The 17,437-nt window shown below is 28.0% G+C and overlaps 2 protein-coding genes and 1 non-coding gene across 7 annotated transcripts in view; 2 read left to right on the forward strand and 1 right to left on the reverse strand.

Annotated features, from left to right (window-relative positions):
- The window catches only part of LOC112694465, a 29,063-nt gene extending 25,311 nt beyond the window's left edge, over nt 1-3,752 (forward strand). Inside the window, exons 3-5 of the mRNA XM_025569928.1 lie at nt 2,569-3,055; nt 3,130-3,313; nt 3,380-3,752. Of these exons, the coding sequence (XP_025425713.1) occupies nt 2,569-3,055; nt 3,130-3,313; nt 3,380-3,752 (1,044 nt within the window). The remainder of the gene's footprint in view (nt 1-2,568; nt 3,056-3,129; nt 3,314-3,379) is intronic.
- The window catches only part of LOC112694496 (leucine-rich repeat-containing protein 4-like), a 264,913-nt gene that overhangs the window by 44,479 nt on the left and 202,997 nt on the right, over nt 1-17,437 (forward strand). The window lies entirely within an intron of this gene.
- Nucleotides 13,323-13,394, reverse strand: Trnad-guc. Its single transcript has one exon. It is a non-coding gene; the product is annotated as a tRNA-Asp (tRNA).

A 17,437-nucleotide genomic window follows, 5' to 3' on the forward strand; every position in this document is an offset into this window, starting at 1 on the left:
AATGCTCAATTTTTGTTAACTATAATAGTGGTTATGGTTAATCACTGATATTTAACTATTATAAAATCCAATACAAAATTAAAAACTATTATAACAGTTATATCAACTTTTATTTTTTTATAATTACTACTTATATAGATAAAATAATATTAATTTTTTTATTAAATATTGTTTCTCCACAATCTAACTCTATGATTTTTCAATGTCACACATTTATATATATATATATATATATATATATATATATATATATATCAATTAAACTAATGGTATGCATAATTGATAATTATAAGACAAGTAACAATACAGTAAACAGTAAACAAGTAACAAGTAATAAGTAGTAGAGTCATTAGTCACTAGTCTCAAATGTCATGCTCATCAAAAAAATTTTCCAAAAAAATTTAATATTTTGTATGTCTCCATTCATATTATGTAAAAAATTGTTGATTATATTAACTCTGGTTTTATTATTTTTGTTCATGAGTGTACAATACATTTTTTTTCGAAATATTTCGCAATATATTTTGATATAGGTTTCAAATCCAAGTTCATTTTATGAGACACGCAAAAACACAACATTCAATAATAATAAAAATAAAAAATATCTATAAACACGAAAATAAAACCTACAATATCGAAATACGTATATGAATACTGTTAAAAAAATCCCATCAAGTGCAATTATGTATGTTTATTTATACAGCGATATAACAACTATAGGAAACATTGACCAAATTTATATAGAGCACATGATATTATATATACATGATAGCGCCCACCATTATACCTCAATGGATATATCTAAGAAGTAATTTTTTTTTTAAGATTACCTTTTCAAAGACAAGTAAATAATATTATAGTCGTCATTCATCACCTAACTTAACTTATGTAGGCATTAAATCGTCTAAATACTTTGGTATAAGATAAAAAATTTTATTTAATTTACACTAATTGATTAATTAGTCAATGGAACTATTGGCCAAGTTTAATCTCTACTATAAAATTACATTAGCAATACTATTATGAAAACAATTATTTGATTTAAAATACTGTGATAGTTTAAAAATTGCCCAACAACTTTTATCAGAGAATGATGAATGAATGATATAACATTTTTTAATTTAATAGAAATTTAAGATTTGGAATTTTTTCTCAGCTGGTAAAGAGGTGTAAATACACATTACATACGTGTTTAAACACGTTACCAATGTTATGAAATTCGGTATAGCTACCGAGGAGTTTAAAATAGTTCTGTACGTTGTTATAACAGCGATGTTGTGTAGAACAACGCGAAAAAAATAAAATAAAAATAAAAATACGTCGCACGATTAAAATAACATTGTGTCCGACGACTGTTGTGCAGGCTCTACGGTCTTAAACGAAAATATTCGAAAATTAAAATATCGATCGCTTCGATAATAACATAATGTATTGCTACACAATAACTGCACCTGAGCAACGCGAGGATGTATAATGTCCATATTATACGGTTTTACCTCAGACGGAACATCGATATTGACGAAACGGATTGTTGTTGGTATTAATTATATTTAATTAAAACAATCAACCATGGCGCAAAACGCGTGTATATTATTATCATACGCCGTTCGAACGGAAAACATTGGATCAAAAGTAAATTGTGTGTACACGAAACACAACAATAATAATAACTCTGATCAAACGCTGCGTGGATACAACAGATATTTTATATAATTTTTACACATTATAAACTGTATGCGGGCCGCAACACAGTCGAGACGACAAAGATATAATGAATTATATAAAAATGTGTATAAACAAACTATAATATCGATTTGATATTTATTTTGGTTTATCCATGGTCGACATGAACGACCAAAAAAGTTACTCGCTGACGTTTTTGGATTCTTAGTGAAATAGGAAATGTATTGGTTTTATCGTTTCTTTTCTGTTTCTGAGTAGATAGATGATTTTGACGAGATTGATTGCTCTAAAACAACAGTTATTAGAGATTTATGATAAGGAATGTTAACTTGTTGGTACTTTGAGGGGGACGAATAGGGGTGGATAGGGCCACCGGGACACCGGGATTTTCCCGGTGGGCCGCTGTTTATATTGTCGAAAATGGGCCGATGAAAAATATTACTATTAACGCTATTAAACATGTACATTATACATACATACAAATAAAAGTATATAAATACTATAATACTGATATTTTTATTTAAATCTAGCATAAGTATAATTATTATTGTATGACTGAACAGTGGGCAAGTCCACTTTATTCTCACATCATCGCGCTAACCACCGCCAAATGGTGTTTATCTTGGAATTCGGGTTTCGGGTATTATTGTTGTGCGTATTGACCCGCTGCTGCAATACTGAAATTAAAAGTTATAAATCTTGACCTGAATTACTAATTAACAATATCCCCAATAACTGCATAATTAACTATGAAGAAAATTATTTGGCTAAAGGAAATAAGAAACAAGATAATATTTTAGATGAAGACGAAATAAGAAAAGATAATTTTGACATTGATTTTGACATACTATAAATAAACCTGACGCCTTTGATTATTTTAAAAAGCCAAAGTATCAAAATATTGAGGACTTCTTCGAATTTCATCCTTGTCAACCAAAATACAATATTCCCTTCAATCCCCAAAAAGCTTATTATTCAGCAAATAATAAACGTATATGGTTATCTTATTCTACAGAATTAAAAAAAATATTTTGCTCGATTTGCATTGTTTATGGGAAAAAAGGAGAGCAAAATACTTTTGTTGAAGGTTCTTCTGATTGGCAACATATTTATTTGAGAATCGGAGAGCATGAAAATTCCGCTCACCATAGAGATTGTGTCAATAGTCATTTTATGACAAAAGAAGGTAAAGATATTAAGAAAATGATTATTTACGGTTGCACAGATGTCAGAGGGCAACAAATAGAAAGACGTAGAAATATTATTGAAAGAATTGTTGATGTTGTAAAACTCATTGGAAAATGTGGTTTGGCATATAGAGGAAAAAGAAACGAGGCTGCATACACATTAAATAATCCAAACATCGATCATGGTAACTTTTTAGAGATAATTTTGTTTTAAGTAAATATGACTCCCTTTTAAAATCATATCTTCATGAAATATTAGTTAAGAGAGAAAAGATCAAAGACAAAGGCAGTAAACAAGGTGGTGGATTAATAACATTTTTATCCAAAAATACTTTTAACAACATCTTAGAAGTATGTTCCGATCTTATAACTGAAACAATTGTGTCAGAAATAAAAAAAATCAAGAATGTATTCTATACAAATAGACATGACGCAGGATGTCAGTGTGTCAGACCAGTGTTCTATAATCATAAGATACGTAAATGATAAAATTTATGAACGTATTATAGGTTTAAAAAATGTACAACAACAACTGGTCAAGCATTTGCAGATTTAGTGGTTCAAACATTGCAATCAAAAGGTATTTCACTAAATAATTGTATTGGGAATTCAACCGATGGGGCCAGTAATATGCAGGGACAATACTTAGGATTCGCTAAAAAGATGGAAAATTTAGCTCCTAATCAAGTGCACGTATGGTGTGTGGGACACATTATAAATTTAGTATTGCAAGATGTCACTAGTAGCGAAATTCATGCTGCAAACTTATTTGAACTACTCGATAGCACAGCTAGTTTCATTCGACGATCACATGTACGTATGAATCGTTGGAATGATATAGTTACTAAAATGAAACTCAATTTAATTGGAGAAACGAGATGATGGGCGAAGGGAGTAGCACTCAAAAAAATTTATGGACTATTCGACACTAAAAATTTTAATGGCATACTATTTAAAAACTTAATCCAAGTAATGAAAACAATTAAAGATTCGGTACAAAATGACTCGGAATCTAGAACTAAAGCGTCAGGATTCATAGAAAACTTCATAAAATATGAGACAATTTTAACAGCAATGGTGTTCCTCAAAATATTTAGTATTACAGGACCTTTATCTAAATATCTCCAGGGTAACAGGGTAATAATTGTGACATATTACAAGCATACAATATGATTAAAAAATCTGAAGTTCAATTACAGCAAGTAGAATTTTCTGAAATTCATGAAAAAACCAATATATTACAGAATATATATATTATAGAACATATGAATGATGAACTTGATATTGTTATTGAAAGTGAATTTCCAAATAAAAGACGTCGAGTTCCCAAAAAAATGTTTAACTATGAGGCTGATGATTCGTTCAAAAACATTTCAGTGATTTATGAATATAGAATAGGCACATTTCAAATTATCATGGACACAATTATCAATAAAATAAAAGTAAGGTATGGAAGTTTATCTCGAGAAATTTGTGCAGATATTTTTTGTTTAGATCCAAAAAACTTTGAAGATATAAAAAATGAGGGACTTACAGAAAATGCAATGAAAAAAATTAGTGAAAAATTGAATTTTATAAATCCAAATGTAACTCAAGCTTCACTAAAAGAGGAGTTTCTTGACTTTATACACAAATTTGACTCTTTAAAACAAAATATAAGTTTTAGTTATGTAAACGAGGATGAAGATATAGATGACTTAGATGACTATAATTTAGACGAAAAAGAATATCCAATTATTGAAAATGCCTGTAACAAGTGTTCAAATTGTATTCATTGCTGTTATATTAGTTTGTTGAGATATTCTTTGTATTGTTCAGCCTATCCTTCATTATTCTTGGCTTATAAGTATATACTAACTTTGTCTATATCACAAGTTTCTTGCGAACGATCATTTTCTAAGCTTAAATACATCAAAAACTGGTTGCGTAGTACACTATCATCTTCACACATGGAACAACTTATGATTATATGCACAAAAAAAGATATATTAAACCAACTTGAAAATAAAAGAATTATTGACAAATTTGCATCTCAAAATAAACTACTCAAGACACTATTAATCTTATAATGTATTATATTTATCTTATAAATACAAAATAAATATTAATATTATATTAAATACTTGTTTATTTATATTATTCATTAAAAGTTTAAAAATATTATATATGCCTACTGGTATTTATTGATAAATGTATACATGTTTAAAGAGTTAGTTACTTTTTTTTTCACCAGCACAACCAGAATAATATAAGTGAATTTGTCAAGTTACCTTGTACAGCTATACATTTATAATTATTGCATTAAGAATTACTATAAAATAATCTAATATAATAAAAGTGGTATGGTAAAAAAATATAATACTACCACTTTAATACAGTGATGTAGTAAAGTAACAAAAAATTTAGTTATAACTTTTAATAGTGTAATATTAAATTCATGTTATTCCTACCAAAAAATGGGGGGGATTGGTTGGTTCCTTCAAAGTTGAGTAAATTATTTTTTTAGATCTTGGATAAGATCATATGGGCCGCTAAATTCTATTTTTCCCGGGCCGGTCAGATCATGCCTATCCGCCCCTGGGGACGAATTATATTTTGAATTTCTCAGAAATTCCCTGAATAATTGAGTAAAAAAGAAGAAAAATGATAAAAATAGCAAAACACCGGTTCTTGACCGAAATCAAATTTTTATTTTCAAAGAATATCATTATTCAAACCAAAATTTGCTAAAGCGATAAAAATGACGAAAATTTACCACATTTTTGCTGTAAAAATTGTTTTCAAGTCTTGGAAATCGGATACAAGATTTTTTAAAAGATTCACTATGTAACAAAAAAAAAAAAATAAATAAATAAATAAATAAAAATAAAAAAATACGCAATCGTATATTTCAACGAATTTCCATTATGCGGTATTTGTTATTTAAGAAATTTCATATTTATAAAATATTTTAATGCTATTTGTGTTGCATACAAGCACTTGAAGTTGTCGGTTTATCCGGATTATAAATGCCTATTTCGTGCGAAAGTTAGAACATTCCAAGTTCAACCTAAATTCTTAATAAATTTCGTATTTCTACTATATCAACTATTTTTAGATATATAAACTAATCCATCCGACCTCTTTTACTTAGAATCATTTTTTCGAGAACATCGTTATAAAACATAGGTTTCAAATTAAAAATACCAACATAGAGATATGAAATTTACCCATCGTTGTATCTCATCCTACCCAGAAGAATTGCCTCTTTTATTACTGCGTGGGTAATTTTGAGACTATTATTTATGGACGTAGTTTCTATTCATAAATGTTAAATTATTTAACAAGTTATAAATTACAGTTAACATAACTACCCTACTACAGTAAACAATTTTTTAATGACATACAGGTCGAGATTCATCTCTCCTCCGTAATATTGTCGACAATGGGATACGTAGTCATTTTCTGTCACTTCAAAACTAAAATGTTCACAATTATTCCTTTACTGAAACGAGCGATGCGTTTCCTTTTTTCTTAACTTATAAAATAATATGCTCCGTATACATTTATACTAATACACGGCTCTATGACTTTTAATTTGAACGTGTCGTTTTTTGAAACAGATAGTATAGTAAATTACACATTTAATTCATATACACGGAGTAGTTTGCATCATATTGAATTACTTTTTATTTAGAATTAATACGCCTGAATTGATATAATCAATTAAAATTCGTGAAAATCGTTATATTTTTATAAAGTATGTTATATAATATTTGTCTTCAATTTCCGTGATCGCGCAACGCACTCACGTAGTTGCACTAATAGTACACCATACATATTAATATACAGTGGCGTAGCCAAGGGGGGTCTAAGGGGGCTATAGTCCCTCCCATGGGCCATGTTTATATGTATAGTGTATCTATGTATTAAACTAATATACTACTATTTTTATTTAAGTATTTTAAACTAATGGTATTAACTAAATTTTGACGATTAACGAATAACAGGTGTTTGTTTTTGGCGTAGATATTACAGATTACTAATACTTCAAGTTTCTACCATGATTATCACTATCTTTTTGATGGTTACCATGCAATGTTGTGGCGAGTCACTATCAATTTATAATCAATGAAAATATTATAAAAGATGCTAAAATATATGCCCAAGATCTCCATGCTGATACCTCATCTACAATGAGAGCTAATCTGTTCATATGGAGGCAACTATGGAGTCAAAATACTATTCTAAAACCGAATTCTGCTGTTGATTCACTCTCTCATTGCATCAATCTTCAACCTAACATTAAAATACTTTTACAATTATTCACCACGTTACCAGTTACCTCTTCCACTCCGGAAAGAACGTTTTTTGCACTTAATCGCTTAAAAAATTATTAAAAAAGCACCATGTCGGAAAACAGACTGAATGGGTTAGCTATGGCTAATATAAATAAAAAAGAGCAATTCGATGAAAGTGAAATAATAACTGTCAGCTGTCAGAGTGGAACAAGTGACTGAACACTGAAACCAAAATTATTATTATTATTATAAATTATATATTGATAAATATTTTTAAAACTATACTAAAATGCATGAATTACATTTAAAAATTTGGTGGTAGATGGGGAGGGGGGTTAAGGGTGAATTCTCATAACCTCTCTTACCTTACTTATCCAAAAAAATGATTAGCCCCTCCCATTTAATAATCCTGGCTACGCCACTGTTAATATGATAATAATCATTATGCATATAACGCAAATAACAAGGTACGCAGAAATATAAGATTTTCCTTCATCCAAAAATCAAATAGCATCATTTTGATTTAACCGCATTGCTTATGGGTCGTAATAGGTTTGGTAAAAATTAAAATAGAAATCAAATAATAAATGGGTTAAATAAAAAATTGAGAAGAAATGTATTTAAATTCAAATTACAAGGTATCTATAGGTACATACATTTTATAAATGTAAATTCAATATAATTTATTTTTAACGAGTTAATTATAATACATTTTTTGACTATTTTGTCTATTAATCATTAAAAGTTAATTAAAAATAATGTTATAATAAATATGTTTAAATTTATGTTTTTTATATTTTACTGAACTCGTGATAGTCAACAATAAATTGGTCTTAAGGAGTTTGCAACTTTTCAGACTTTGAAGTTCAACGATCACATAACTAACTGTCGAAGCAGGGGTCACCAATAAATACACAAAAAGGAACACGAAAATTTTTTTAAATTTTTCCCTTTTTTTTTTATATTTCTTGAATTTACATAATTAAAGGATGAAGGAAAAGAAAAGTAATTTATATATATATATATATATATATATATATAAGTAGACCGAAATGGTTTTGTACAATTTGGTCACAAACTAATAAAAAACAGATCGTTGAGTATAGTCAGGAAGTATTTAAATAAATAAATGGAACACGTTACCTCATGTTTGATGATCATACATATTTTCCATCGCGATATTGCCCTCCCACCCCAAAGACGTATCACGGTAAAGTACGAGTAGTTGTCTCTACCCATGGTCGATTACATAAAAAAAAAAAAAAAAATCAGATGTCAAAGAAAACCAGTGGCGTTTTCTCTGGATGTGCAAGTTGTGTGTTAACGCCCTATAACATTAATGTCATAACATGTGTGTAATATTGTAATTTGTAAATTTGTAATGCATATTACATAGTAATATAATTTTATATACAAAACTTTAAATAATTGTCTTGTAGGTACACTTCTCTATAAATAAAAATAATAATCAACTAATAAACTATTTTTAACTCGATATTCGACCATGCAGCATGCACGGTCTGCAGCTACGACGCGCGATGGCGTGATTACGGAATATTATGTATTATGTCGTGTAATGACGTTAATGTTTTAAACAACGACTTGCGGTATCTAATATCCCATATTCGTAATTTGTCGTGATATTGTCGGCTAACTTCGGTGCAATGTTAATACTAGACCAAGTCGTTGAAAATGAAATTAACGACCAGCCGCTAATGGCAGTGGTGGGGATCAACACGGCTGCACGTCGTACACTCGCACTGCAACTCCGATCGCCGAAAACTTATTGTTTATATCTGTGCATCACTGCATCAGTATTGTACTAGTACTATTGTTAATTATTATTTACCATTTAGTTCTATCTTTTATGTATTTTTATTGCAATTGATTGATAATTCAAGACAGTTACCAGGTATTTATTTTTGTTTAAGATACTCTTGGTACTAATTTACAATACGTGTCTTATAGTAAACTTATTCCATATTAACAATATGTGTAACCGTAGCGAAGTTGTAAATCAATTAAAACAAAAATGCTTTTCAAGACTTTTATTTGCTGAAAAAAAAAGTTTTAGTTGAAAATGGTAGACCGTGTCCAGATCTTGACATTTTAACATCAGTAAAAATTAAAAAGACAACAAATAATACGTCATGCACTCGGCATTTTCGTAAAGAGCTTTATAATATATCTGATTGGTTATGCGGTTGTGAAATATCGAATAAATTTTTTTGTTGGTCTTGTTTACTATTTTCTACGAAAAAAACTGTTTGGAATAATCAAGGGTATGATGATTTAAATCATTTAAATACAACAGTTAAAAAACATACTGAATCAGAAATTCATATAGGTGGATATTTTAAACTTAAGACATTTTTATCACCATCAACTACTAGAATTGACACATCATTAGATAAACAAAGAAAAATAGATATTCAATTACATAATGAAAAAGCAGTAAAAAATAGAGAAATATTAAAAAGATTAATAAATTCTGTATCTTTTTTAGCTAAACAGGAATTATCTTTTAGGAGACATAATGAAAACAAATATTCAGTAAATAGGGGAAACTATATGGAGTTATTGATTTCCACCCAAGAATTTGATCCATTATTACAAGAGCATTTAGATACATCTACTATTTTCCGAGGTACTTCTGTTTCCATACAAAATGATTTAATAAATTCAATTGCTGATGTTATTAAACATAAGGTATTTAATGAAATTCAAAATACACAATACGTGGCAATTATACTTGATGAAACAACTGATATTAGTAATAAATCACAACTATCGACAGTACTGAGATATTTTTCAAAAAACGAAAACAAAATTGTTGAACGTTTTCTTGGATTTGATGACATGAGTGCTGACAAAACAGCAACCTCTTTATTTAAACACGTTTATCAAGTAGTTGAAAAATTTAAAATTTAAAACAAATTAGTGGCACAAACATATGACGGAGCAGCAGTAATGTCTGGCCATTTAAACGGGTTGCAAAGTAAAGTATTAAAGAAATATCCTAAAGCTATATTTACTCATTGTTATGCGCATGTTATTAATTTAATACTTCAACAATCATTAGAATGCAATAAGGAACTTAAAATTTTTTTTCGAGGTCTTAACTCTTTACCTGTATTTTTTTCTCATTCTCCTAAAAGACTAAAAGCACTTTCAGAATTTACGACCAAAAAGTTACCCACATTAGCTACTACTCGTTGTAACGATTAATTCACGATTAGTTCATACAGTTCATAATCATCGAACATCATTAGTTGATTTTTTTATGTTTTTTATGAAAGTGTTGATTTTGATAATGTTACTGGAATGACAGCAAAAGGATTTGCAAATTTTCTTCAAGAAAATAAAAACATTTTTATTATACAAATATTATCTAATCTTCTTATTTTTACTGACGTATTGTTCAATATTTTACAGTCAAAAAATTTTGATATTTTATTTTGTAGTCAAAAAATACTTGATTTTCAAAACCAATTATACCAAGAAAGGGAAAATTTTGACACTTTATGGGCATCATTTACTGAAAATGCTAATGAACTTTTTGTAAGCAATCGCAGGGTTAGACAAATAAAAACCGACAGGATAGATTATTATAGACGTCTTTATTTTGAAATTATTGATAATATACAATCTCAAATTAATATCCGTTTTAAATCGTTTGAAAAATTGCAATATTTTAATTTACTTAATCCTATAGATTGTGTATGTGTATTTGTAAAATAAAAAAAAAATAAAAAAAAAAAAACTTAATCCTACGAAAATTAAATGTTTTGCGAAAAAAGATAATTTTCCATCTAATTTAATTAAAAATCTACAAGATATTTATGACGATTTTTTCAACTATGGTAAACTACAAAATGAACTTCATGTATGGTACACCTTAAACGAATCATCCGATAAAAGCCCTATTGAAATTATGAATTATCTTTCTGAAATGAGCTTAAACAGTGGATTTTCCGAGGTGTATAAGTTGGCTCAATTAATATCTACTATACCAACATCAACCGCTTCAGTGGAGAGATCATTTTCATCTTTAAAAAAGAATCCATACATATTGTCGCTCAACTCAAACACAAGAAAGAATGAACAGCTTAAGTGTAATATCAATAGAAAAAGTATTGGTTTTCAAATTAAGAGCAAACAGAAATAAATTTTATGAAGATGTTATAAACAAATTTACTGAGAAAGAGAGAAGAATAGAATTTGATTTCAAATAAAAATCAATCTATAATAGAATATATTTATTAAAACATTTTCAGTTTGTATAATAATTTAATTTTATAAATATTTTATGTATTTTTAAAAACTTAAAAAGTATGTAAAATAAATAATAATAATATGTTGATATTTGATAAGAATTTATTTTTCATAAGGGGGGGAGGGGGTCCTAATCAATCACACATTAACGCCTGACGCCGAAAGTCAGGAAACGCCACTGAAGAAAACTTATAAATTTAAGAGATATAATATAATTTAATATAGTATAATGTTTGTTGCGAACAGTTCGACAAACCGTCGACGACAGAGCGAGTTTTCAGCACATTATTTCTCATATAACGGCGAGTGGTATTGGTCATGACCAGGACTCGGGACTTATAGAACTTAAAATCATTAAAATAAGCTTTTAAAAAAGCGCTTGTAACATCATTATAAGCACTGAAATAAGCATTTAAAAAATTCAAAATTAAGCAAAAATATATATTAAAAAAAAAAAAACTAAAATTTTAACTAAAAAATCAAACAAAATAAAAATAAATCTTCACTTTCAAGACTTTAAAGATTTTATGGATTTTCTAAGGGATTTTTCTGAAAAATAAAATGTAAATTGTTCTTTGTGTTTTTAATCATTCTGACGTTTGATACTCAGTTCTATTTTCAGCGTTGGAATAGCTTTGTTAATCCTACAACGATATCTCGGACGGTGACGGACTACGTGACAACGTAAATAAGATAAAAATTATTTTTATTTTTAATTCTATAAAAAATGACTTTTCAGGAGAAAACTATAAAAACGTAAAAAAAAAACTGGTAAAATAAGCAACAATAATCAGATAAAAACTGGAAATAAGCATTTTTTTGAAAAATTGCTGAAAAAAGCAAAAAAAGGCAATTTCAAATTTCATAATTGTACGTGTTATAACTTACCATACACTTCTATAGCACTTTGCTACATTTTAAGTCAATTTATAAAAATTAGCAAATGCTTTAACTCCCTAGTCCTGGTCATGAAATTTCAGTTGATACGGGCGATATCGTCCGGTGCATATACCACGTTCTGTTGCATTACAAGTTATGATCAAAATATTTTGACCCGAGCAAAATATCCGTTGTGCCCGTTTGAGTGAAATAGCGAGAATTGTACAAGATAGTGGGATAAGAGATTTTAAACTTAATTTTTAATAATAACGTATCCTAACCATTGACATTGCAATGATATTTGTAGAGAAGTTATATATATATATAAATATCAAGGTAAAAATAGGACGTAAAAAACACATACGAATGGACGTCCAGGAGGTATTATTAAAACTACATTTATACCGTCCGCACTATTTTCATAAAGTTCGAGATGTTTAATGACAGAGATGCAAGTGTAAATGCGTTATCGTGTACCTCTCGGGACGCTTGAAGCTCTCGTGGGATTCATGTATAAGATACTCCTTAAACCTGGCATACACGTACTTCCGACTTAGTGCCGGTGCTAGCAAATATTGATGAAAGGAGATAATTGGTTAAAAATACACGAATTCGCCGACTATTTCCTAAAACGAAATTCAACAACACACATATTACTTAATTTGTTGATGATTTCCGACCATATAGATAGGTCATTCATAGACAGGAGTCATAACACTCCACCTTTGTCGCCGGCCCTGCTCTGATTCATATCGTGCATTTACGTAACTACTTTTTCAATAAATTCTAAGCTTTGGTAGATTACCGTCGTAGCACAATTGTAGAAAAAATTGAACAACACTCGAAGCCTTCACTAATTATGGTACTGAGAAAAAGTGTATAGGTTATAAATATTATTTTTGTTATGAAAGTCAACTTGTTCTAAAACCAAATTGGTTTAACGAACGGCGTTGAGTAAAAAAATGTTTTAAAAGATGAAAGAAAAAAAAAATCTCAAAAAAAAATTGCAAAAATTTTCCTCCCCGGCGGGGAATCGAACCCCGGTCTCCCGCGTGACAGGCGGGGATACTTACCACTATACTACCGAGGACTATGGATGTAACAAAAAAAAAAATAGTATCTTTAAATATTGAGTAAAGCCTTTTATTATATTTATTTCTTTAATAAAAAGTTATCTTCTTACTTAATATTTTTATTATAATAATCTTCCCCACTTCTTTTTCTATTTGAATATTATTATTTAATATCATCAAACTACTGTATTTAAATTTTTAATGTAATATAATACCTAGATAATTATAGTTTGTAAATAATGAACTATATATCTATAGACTCAATTTAACCACAAGAATAGTTGGAAAATAAAACATTAAAATAGGTAGATACTATACAATGCTACTTTGTCATTAAAAATTATGTAGGTATCTAAAATTGTTTTAATTTATGATTAGGTACTTTCTTGGAAAATATTTTTAATGATTTTATAACAAAATCTATTGACAATTTATTTCTCTAGGAAATTACAGACAGTTAATAACTTAGAAAACGAATATTTTACCATTGATCATAATTAAGTTTTATATCTGTCACATACAGTGGCATATATAAGGGAGAATGTGTGGTTCAGATCCCTCGTAGGCCTTTTTATAAAATAATATTCTTAGTGTGAGGGAGTTAGAAACGTAAAAAAATAATGATAAACTAAATATGATTTTTTTTTGCAAATGATCTCCCACCCTATACATAAGTTATGTATATGCCACTGGTTACATGGTTTTCAACTATATTTATAAAAATGATCAAATACACAACAAGAGAATTTCACTTATATGTTCGAGTCCTCGAACAACTATTGAAAACCGTTGGAGGTTGAACCTTTCCATAAACTTTTCGCCCAATTTATTAGTTGCAATAGTTCTTAATAATAAACTGACTAAACTGAATTATTTTTTTTAGTGACTGTGAACTTTAGCATTCTAAGCGAAGCTGATACGTTTGATAACGAGTAAATTACTGGTATTATGAATGCTCGAGTTTGGGGGGGGGGGGTGCATAAAGGAGCTCCTATTCCTTTTTTTTTTTTTGCGCACCCCAGCTATATTTTTTCACTAGAACAGGGAGGGAGATATTCACACTAAATAAATATACAAAATATTTTTTATTAAAATGTGAATTTAAATTTACGTCGATCTTATAACAAATATTACGATTCATAATATGGAAACTATTTTTGATTTTCGTTTATTAATACTTAATACGTTGACCATCGCTAGTATTATCACTCTTCAATGCTCAGCCTATGTTAGCCGAAATTACGTTAGGTCGACACGTAACTAAGCAGCTCTGTTATAGATAGACGCAGTGGCGGCTCGTGAGGTTTACATAGGGTGGTGCACAAATAATTTGTAAGATCTATAGCCACCTATAGAAAAAAAAATATTGATTTAAACATAGGTTTTTGTACATATAACGTACTTATCTACCTATCTATCTATATATATATATATAAATTAATACGGTATTAAAAAAAGGATAAAAAGCTTTTAAAATATTTTGTCATCTTTTAACATTCTTTATCATCAATCTATAAAGTATAAATACCAACATTAAAAAAAGTGAAAACAAAAATTGAATTCATATTTTACCATATTGCATTGGATGATATGAGTATGTAATCTTATCTTTGGAAATAAGAACCGGTTGCAATTTTATCGATATTATGTGACTTTGATCGTGAAAATACGACGAAAACGAATATATGTGCTATTAATAATAATATGCACTATAAAACTACAAATATGCATTGAATATGCATTTAATAGGTAAAAACGTTGAAATATGCAAAATATGCAAAATAAAATTAGTGTTATTTTGATAAGAAAGATCTAAATCGGGAACAATGCTCATCAGATTAAGCTTATTCCAATACATATATGCATTTGCATATAAATTCGGTTCCTAATGACTAACGTTATCAGCCGATAATCGGAATATAATAAACAAATATGAGTGAGTAATTGGCACTTGTTCAAAAAAAAGATAAGGATCTAAGAAATAATCCGAAAATTGAAAAAGCAGTACCAACTGACTAAATCGAAAATTACCAAATCCAATTATATAATTTCTGTTGATAAAAGTTATACAATACCCCCCCGATTTTCAAAGCGGGAAAAATACTAATAGGTATAACATTAAATCATGGATATGTTTTCGAGTTAAAACTTAGACTTGTATTATTTTAGTAACCAATGTAATTAGAGAAGAGTAATGCTTTTCTGTTCTTGCAATTCTTCTTAATATTCATCTAAAAAACATATCCATGTTATAAATTTATGTAATATATCATGTATGTTTATGTAATGTAGCTTAATATTTAATTGTATGTGAACCTTTCGAAAAATATATAAGTTTTTCATCATTTTTTTTTAATTCTCTATGTACTAGTATGTACTAGTATGTAAATAGTAAATAGTATAAAATATTACATGTTTTAGTTTTAAGTATGTAGTAAAAATAAGTATTCAAAAATGTATAATTATTTCATATAATTGATACCTATGTTTATTTTATATGAAACTAATTATGTTATAATATTATTATCAAAAAATATAATTATCATTCAAATGATCAGTATAACTTCTTAAACAAAAAAATAATTTTATAATATAATTTTTAAAAATTTTATGTTGGCAATACATTTTATGCTACTGTCTTTCGATTCCGGTCCTTATTATTTTTCGGACAACTGCCCCCAACTCAATACGAGTAAAAATTAATCATAATGCCGATGCCAACGTGCAACGGCATGGTGAAATCGAAAATAATTTGCAGATAACAATTAAATTGGTCATGTGCACAGAAATGAATGTGCACATAAATTCTATTATAACGCATGTTGCGTGTTTCGACTTGTTTTAATTTTTACATAGTACAAATGTGCACAGCAATAGTGTGCACTACTACACCACTATAACACACGCACTGATACCGCTCTGTCGCGGACAACCACCTGCCGTTTGGCCTTCGGAATAAGCCAATCTAAATATATTAATTTCATAATATTCTGAATTAATATTTTTATATTTTAAAAAATAATCTTGATAACACTACATGTATTTAGTTGTATTATTATGGTATATGTTTTCAATTTTTTTTGAGTTTGGGTAGGTAGTGCACGTGCACTTGTGCACATATACACGAGAATAGAATAGAATAGACTTATTATGTTCTATTATAATCCTTATTTGTACCAATTGTATCTATATACTATATTATAGTAATATATAAAACGTAAAAATGTATACATTTACATGTATAAATATATTATTTATAATGCCCCTAAATAATTATTAAAATATATATTATAATATATACATATTTTTCGTTAGTATTTGGTCAGGTTATGGCCTGACTGGCCTGACCCGTAGTTTTGCCCATGTTTATAATATCATATGAAAATATAATATTAATTTGAATAAAAGAAGTTTAAATCTTTTTCTGTCTTATTTTTAATCAAATATCAAAAGTTAAAAACTAAATTCAATAAAATTACAATATACATGATTTGGACCCCTCCCGAAAATAATTTCTAAACACGGCCTAGATTGTCCATATTGTGAGATATACATTTCTTAGCTAAGCATACGTTTTACAGTTAATAAATTGTTCAACATTTGAAAGTTTAATAATTTATAAATTTCATCGAGCGATTTATGAAACATAAATATTTTTCTTCTTTTTAATAGGACTTTAGTACTTATTGAATTTTAAAATTAATATCCGTGAAAGTTTTAAAGTAACCCAAATCAAAAATAAAACTTAAATAAAAAATTTTCTAATAATTTAATAATTTAATAATTTAATCACTAATTTTAAAAAATTAGTAATTTTTTAAACTTGTTTTACAAAAAATTAATAATAAAAATAATATTTGGGATATTAATAAAAAAAAATATATAAAGAATTGTTTTTTTTATGAATAATAAGTGATTTATATTAAAAAAAAAAATATAATTTTAATAAACTGATTTATTTTAATATTTTTCGTTCTTTCACGTGTTTTATGGAAAACGACGTGCGATTTACCCATTTTATTATTTTTATCAATATACAGAGGTAATTTTTCAATAAAAG

Source organism: Sipha flava, unplaced genomic scaffold, assembly GCF_003268045.1.
Source record: "Sipha flava isolate LNK unplaced genomic scaffold, YSA_version1 130_pilon_pilon, whole genome shotgun sequence".
NCBI lineage: Eukaryota > Metazoa > Arthropoda > Insecta > Hemiptera > Aphididae > Sipha > Sipha flava.